This window comes from Anomaloglossus baeobatrachus, chromosome 2 (genome assembly GCF_048569485.1).
Source record: "Anomaloglossus baeobatrachus isolate aAnoBae1 chromosome 2, aAnoBae1.hap1, whole genome shotgun sequence".
In the NCBI taxonomy this organism is placed as follows: domain Eukaryota; kingdom Metazoa; phylum Chordata; class Amphibia; order Anura; family Aromobatidae; genus Anomaloglossus; species Anomaloglossus baeobatrachus.
This window is the reverse complement of record NC_134354.1, coordinates 225,179,706-225,186,539: the sequence shown is the minus strand read 5'-3', so window position 1 is coordinate 225,186,539 and position 6,834 is coordinate 225,179,706. Positions and strand designations below refer to the sequence as shown.

The 6,834-nt window shown below is 43.0% G+C and overlaps 1 protein-coding gene across 1 annotated transcript in view; it reads left to right on the top strand.

Moving 5' to 3' along the window:
• The window catches only part of LOC142291251 (uncharacterized), a 72,139-nt gene extending 65,794 nt beyond the window's left edge, over positions 1-6,345 (top strand). The window contains exon 5 of the mRNA XM_075335632.1: positions 5,434-6,345. Within this exon, the coding sequence (XP_075191747.1) occupies positions 5,434-5,527 (94 nt within the window). The 3' untranslated portion in view covers positions 5,528-6,345. The remainder of the gene's footprint in view (positions 1-5,433) is intronic.
• The last annotated feature ends 489 nt before the right edge of the window (positions 6,346-6,834 follow it).

Below are 6,834 nucleotides of genomic sequence, written 5' to 3'. Positions count from 1 at the left end.
ACATCAGCGCAATTTTTAACTTTTTTTTTTTTTCGTTAGAAGGATTCAAAGTTTATCAGCAATTTCTCATTTTTCCAACAAAATTAATATACAAAACCATTTTTTTTAGGGACCACCTCACATTTGAAGTGACGTTGAGAGGCCTAGGCAACAGAAAATGCCAAGAGCGATACCTTCTAAAAGCCTCCCACTCCTCAAAATCGCATCCAAGTAGTTTATTGACCCTTTAGGCACCTCACAGGGACCAAAGCAATGTGGAAGGAAAAAATTAAAATGTTGTTTTCCAACTGAATGTTATTTTAGCCTCAAATTTTGCATTTTCACAAGGATAACCAAAAATGAACCATACAATTTTTGTTGTGCATTTTCTCCTGATATCTCATAAGTGGTGTAAAGCTACTGTTTGGGCGCATAGCAGGGCTCAAAAGGGAAGGAGCGAAATTTTTGATTTTTTTTTTTTTTTTTTTTTTTTTTTTTTACCGAAACTTTTATTGGTTTCAAATCAACACGTGCAATCATTTTTACAATTCTTCAATGGTTGTGTACCAGTTAAAGGCTCCTTAGAAACCTAAGGTATTTAACGATTTAACAAGGTAACAGAAGAGAAGCATAATCAAAAGAGGGGGAGAAGAGCAGAAGGGGGGGGGGGGAAAGGACATACCAATGATTCAATCAGATCGCACATTGCACGCTCTTTATCTCCCAGTGCAGGACTCGAACCCCCCATGGTTCTGGGTTCCCAACTTGCAGTACTGCCTCCACCAGCATCTAAAAATCCTAATCACACCTCGAACCACACCCTGTCAGGCACACCAGTAGGCTGCTAATCTGGAATAGGGCCGCTCACCTAGGGGGTCAGGCAGGGAGGTGGGATGTGACAAGTGAGTTCTGTGGTTGCCCTCGAGCAGTGAGGAGCTCGAGGAAACTGGGAGTTGGAGCTCCCAGAGGAACGTAGATTGGATTGCAGATGGTGGTCTGGACCCGGAGGAGTCTGAGACCTGGTCGCGGGAGATTGGGACTGGATGCTGGCTTAGTCAAGGAGGATGGTCAGCAGCTGCAGTCAAATAGCCGGTCTGGGGCTGAAAGCACGTCTGGGAACTGGACCCTAGGTCGGGGAGAAGCTTCAAGCAACCCAGCAATTAACCTGCGGAGGACAGGGCCTTTTATGGACTGTTCCCACGAAGCTCAGAGATCGGGGGCACTAGCGCAACAACAAGGGGGATAGGGCTTTCCAAGCAAAGCAGCCCACTGAAATCCCAAGCGTGAGCTCCTGAGAAAAAGCTCCTCTGCTACCCATAGTAGAGAGCGGGGCCCAAAAAGCTTCAAGCTTACGGGCCACCTGAACACTTTCAAATTCTGTGCACGGAGGCAGATTACAGACCACCAGGCAGTGTTGCAGGTGACAGAACCTGGACAAGCTCCCCAAGAGGGCAGCGGCACACAGAGACTTGGTTTACTACGTTGTCAGTGTCTGCTTTCCTTCTGAGTACCTGATTAACCCCTGCTACCAGCGAGCCTGCGCTCCCCCTGCAATCCATCCCACCATTCGGGGTCCCGGTGCCTTTCTCTACCCGTGGAGGGTAATGTCATCTGGCTGCCCCACTCAATCACCTCGGGTACTCTCAATGGCGGTACTCCCTATTACCGCACACCACGGGTGGTGTGACGAACTATCTAACTCCCCTGTAAATAACCCCCCCCCCCCCCCCCCATGACGTTTCGGCGTGAACTGGGTCAGGAGTCCCTCGAGCCACGAGTAGCACCCCCGGATCCGAGCGGTTCGACTGCTGCTGGGGCGGTACGCGTCTGAAACACTAGAACATGACAATACAAAGTTATTCCCGTCTACCCAAGGCTCGACCCGGCTATCGCTATTTACACCATTAAACCAGCCAATAGATATTCTCGCGAACACGTATATTTGGAATACTGAAACAATTTGTCCCATCGGGATTTGAATTTCGCTAGAGTTCCTATTCGACTAGCTATCATATGTGCCATGACACAATTATGAATCCTGTTAGTTATCTTCTGAATGGAGAATAACTTTGACAATTTCCAGTTGAAAGCAATCCCCAATCTGGCTACTGCAAGAACATGGAATGCAATTAAGGCATCTTCCACAGGAGTTGTGTCCAAGTCCAATGATAACAAAGCAGTAGCTTGCACTCCGCCCCACGATATATCCATTTGCAGTATGGACTGTAGGAGGGATTGTATCGGTGTCCAGTACCCCTGGAGCTGTCCACACGACCACCACACATGGAGTAGTGAGCCCACTTCCCTATCGCACCTCCAGCACAGAGGGGGAAGAGTGTGGAAAAATTGTTACTTCTATATGAGTGAAGTACTATCTATATAAGAACGTTCGGGAAGCCTACAAGTGACCAATACAGTAGGAGGTTTTTTTATTAATGCTAAAAAATAAAAGACCATTCCTCTCTTCTGCAGAAAAAGATCTCCCCAGATCCCTTTCCCATTTCCTGACGAAGGAGAGGAGGGATTGGGTACTGGAGCTTTATAAGCCTGAGAAGTGCCCTTGGCCAAATCCCTATTTTGTATAAAATTAGTATTCATAGGGGGAACGCAATGGGGGAGGTTCTCCACCCAGGTTAGCAAGAAAATGTTGCACTTGTAAATACATAAGTACCTATTCTAGATACCGTATGATTGCTCCAAGTCGAAGAAGGTTCTCAATGCTTCTGAATGATATAATTTACCCACTGTGGTAATGCCTTTAGCGATCCATCCCTCCAAATTAATGTTTGATATAGGGTAATTGAGTAGCTCCAGCGGGATATCCTCCTGTTTGAGCAGAATTCGTCGCAGACCCACACTCTTATCCAGCCACATAGAGATCGCAGCTCGTATCGTTGATGAAGAAGAATTTGTTTTTTTAGATGGCCATAACAGTGAGGAGATCCAGAGACCCATAGTTTTGAAGGGTCATTTGACCACCAGTACCAAAGCTGATCCATCAATAAAACTCTAATAATGGAGGTTAGGGCTCCCCATTCCCCCTTGCTACTCTGGCAGATATAAGATCCGCTTCGATACTCTGGCCTTTTTGATTCCAAATTAAGGACATCAGAATGGACTGCAGGCTTCCCAATGTGGCATGGGAGAGCAGAATGGGAAGGTTGCGTAAATAATAAATTAACTTGGGGTGGTGCATCATTTTTGTTAGCGATACGGCTAATCCACAAGAGAGGAAGTTCAGAATAATTGTGCGCCTCCTTTTGGAGAGCTTGCTATAGGGATCTAAAGTTAGTAGCGTCCAAGTTTTTAATTAGGATGTTGGGGTAATTCCCAAATAGGGTAAAGTGCCTTTTGTACATCCATAGGGATACTTATTTTGCAACTGGGCTTTAAGGGTCTCTGGAATATTAATACCCAGCACCAAGGATTTGGAGGCATTTACTTTTATAATAGCAGACTTTTTTTCCAAATGCACCTCCTAATTCGTGATATGCCTTGAAGAGAGGATTCAGGATTGGTCAAGCACAATGACACAGTCCTCAAAGTTCTATTCTGTGTTCGGTTGATCCAATTTTCATACCCAATTATTTTGGTGGATTGCCTTATTAATTGAGCCAGCCGCTCCATTACAGCGTAAATATCGGAGGCGAAAGAGGGCACCCCTGACGCGTACTGTTAGAAATGGGGGGCTGGATATGCACCATGATGAATACACCCGCGCTGGGGAGGGGAGGGGGGGGGAGTTATATAACGCCGTGAGTGATAATATATAAATTAAATATTTTATTAAAAATAAAAAAGGTCCACTGTAATCCATAGTGAGATCCCACAATGTTCCCCAAAAGCAAACCTGGAAAGACATAAGAGAAAATTATTCAATAAATAAAGACAGGACACCCTCCCTTCCAACTTATTTCCTTTATCAAAGCCCTAATCCTGGTCTGCCGTAATCCAATTAGGGGGACCCACATTGATCTCATACTTGCTGGCACATTTAGTGGAGAACAGAACATTTCCTATTAATTGTGAGAGTAACCCCTGCAGGCGCGCACACACACACACTGCTGTGTGCTTCCCTGCAGTGACCTGGACCCCATAAGGTCAGCCCAGGTCACTGCAGGTGTGCCCTCAGCAGTGTGTGTGTGTGTGTGTGTGTGTGTGTGTGTGTGTGTGTCAGTAACGTCTGAGTTCCCAAGGAACTCTGATGAACCCGTGAAGTATCTTGCGACACCCTTGGTAGAGGAGGTGTCATCAGGAGATCATCAGAGTTCATTGAATACTCCGATGACCACCTGATGTCACTGCACACACACTGCTTGCTGGATACTCACCAGCTGATGTCTTTGGCGATTGTGCTGCTTCCTGGTCTGTGGTGCGGTGAATATGCATGAGCATAATGAGCAGGGGTCGTAAACAAGTGACAGCAGCGCCAAAGACAGCAGGGCTGGAGACAGGTGAGTATAGAAATCATTTTATTTCAAAGACACGTGTTTTCTCCGGTACGTGTCACACGGATCACATCAGTATGCGATCTGTGTGACACCCGTGGTGCTGGAGTAAAAAAAATTGGACATGTCTTTGTGTGAAAACACGGACCTGAGAGTTAATCCATACAATAACATGGGTACGTGTGGCATCTGGGGAAAAAAAACTCACACACATACCTGAAACAGATGTGTGAAAGGGTTTAAACAAATTTGTGAACGATATTTTAGAGAAAAAGGCCTTTTGTGTACACAGAAAATGGGAGCAAAAATGTGTGGGGGTGGGGTTTGGGGGTTCTGCGTGTATTTTTTAATAGTGTACCTAACCCCCCCCCCCCCCCCCCCCCCCCCCCCGCCCCTTCCTCCCTGGCTGCAATAGAGAACTGTCTTGTTCCTCACACTTGTACTTAATTTCACGCTCGTTTTATACAAAATCCATACATGATTGTTAGAGAAAAAAAAAATTCTATAACTTTTCACCAGTGAGTGGGCACTACCCTGCACGGGTGCTGTGTACTTGTATCGAGCAGTTGGCTGCCTGGATGGGCTCGACTTGAGCACCCGAGTATAATGGAAGTTAATGGGAAACTCCTAAGCATATTATTAATTTATATTATATTATATTATATTTAGGGTAGTTTTTTTTTAGAAAAATACTCGAGCTCCCCATTGACTTCCTTTACACTCTCTATAAATGAGTCTCGCCCGTCCAAGTGTCAAGCTGCTCCTTACCAGTACAGAGCACTCGAGCATGGTAGTTGGTGTTCACGCATCACTACTTTTCACTATTCAATTATTTTGTTTTTCTGTTTCTCCAACTTGTCTATTGGTTTTTTTTTTTTGTTTATCTTTATAGAGAACTTTTTAAAAATGGCACCAAACTGCTTCAGGAGCCAACAAATGTCTGAGTATTGCTCTAAAATTACACTGTATTGCACTGCTTCTTAATGCCTCTTCCCTCTTTCCTCAGGTCACAAAGTAAATTCCAGCAAGGCATGACCTTCACTGTCAGACCAGGCACCAGACAACCAATCTCTCAAATGTATCAAGGTGGCTACTTGTGAGATGTATATTATTGAACGTCTACTACCTGCCATTTTGTCTACAAACCTGTCTCATAAAGCTGCTTCTAAGCTGTTACTTCATGACGGAGGGAACTGATTTGTAAATGGTCTAAAATGTATTTTTGTTTTCTCATTATTTCACAATGGAGAATGTTTTGAGTGCCCACAATGTAAGTGTATATAAAAAGGCTTTATGTGGGCGCAAAGCAGAGTTTGCTACTAAAATATCCATGCATACATTTTTTTTAATATTTTATTATATTGTCTATTTTATATGTTTAAAGCGGTATTCGTGATTGCATCAAGACATGGCAGGACAGGTGGCATCACATCTACTGAAACCTGCTGGGACTTGTGCCCAATCGGCAGATATCCTGCCCGTCAGTCATTAGAAAGGAGCACGTCCCTGCAGATATTGGCAGTTGTGGCGTCGCCTCGCTCATCTCTTGATTCGAAGGTTAGCCGAAAGTGGAGAATGGGTGGGATTAAACCCTTAATGTTATGTGCCTTGACCTTTTTATTTCTGTAATATTTTGCATATCTGCTTAACCTTGTTTTATAAATATATACATTATTAAAAAAAAAGAGAAATAACTGTATAGAGTTGATGTACATAGGGTTAAGAGAAGAGTTCCTATGAGAACCCTACAAAAAAGCACTTTTGTTTTGTATATTAAATGTATATTTATATAAATATATATGTATGTGTTTGTCCATTTTATGTATTGTATTATATAGCGTTAAAACTTAATATAAGTCTCTGGATTTGCTTTTAAGGAGGATGCATAAAACTTTTGCATGTTCTTTCCTCGTTATTTACAGCAATAAACTATTTTATGTAAAATGTGTTTTTGTTTGTTGTTTTTTTTTTTTTTTTTGCTTTTTATGACTTATTTTTTTACATTCTTTTTGTTTTTATTTTCTTCGTGCGGCTTGTCAGTCTCTAAACCATTTTGGAAGCGATCATTAGTTGACATGTAAAGAACCCTGAGAGATGAAGTCTAATTTACACATGATTTCCAACTTACCATTTTTACAAACAGCTGCTGATGTAATTAATAAGAAAAAAACTTATCCATCCATTTTTTTTTTTTCCTCTTCCAATGAATCAATACAGTCTTTCCAGATCTGCCCACTATCTTCGCATGCATCTACTGATTGCTGCAGCAGCCCTATGAAAGAGTCATGTTACCAAAGACTGAGCATCACTGGAGTCAGTGCTGTGCCAGAAGTAAAAAAACAAACAAAAAAAAAAAACACACGGCACTGGCTAATGACTGATTTTCTGCCAAAAATTACATTCTTCA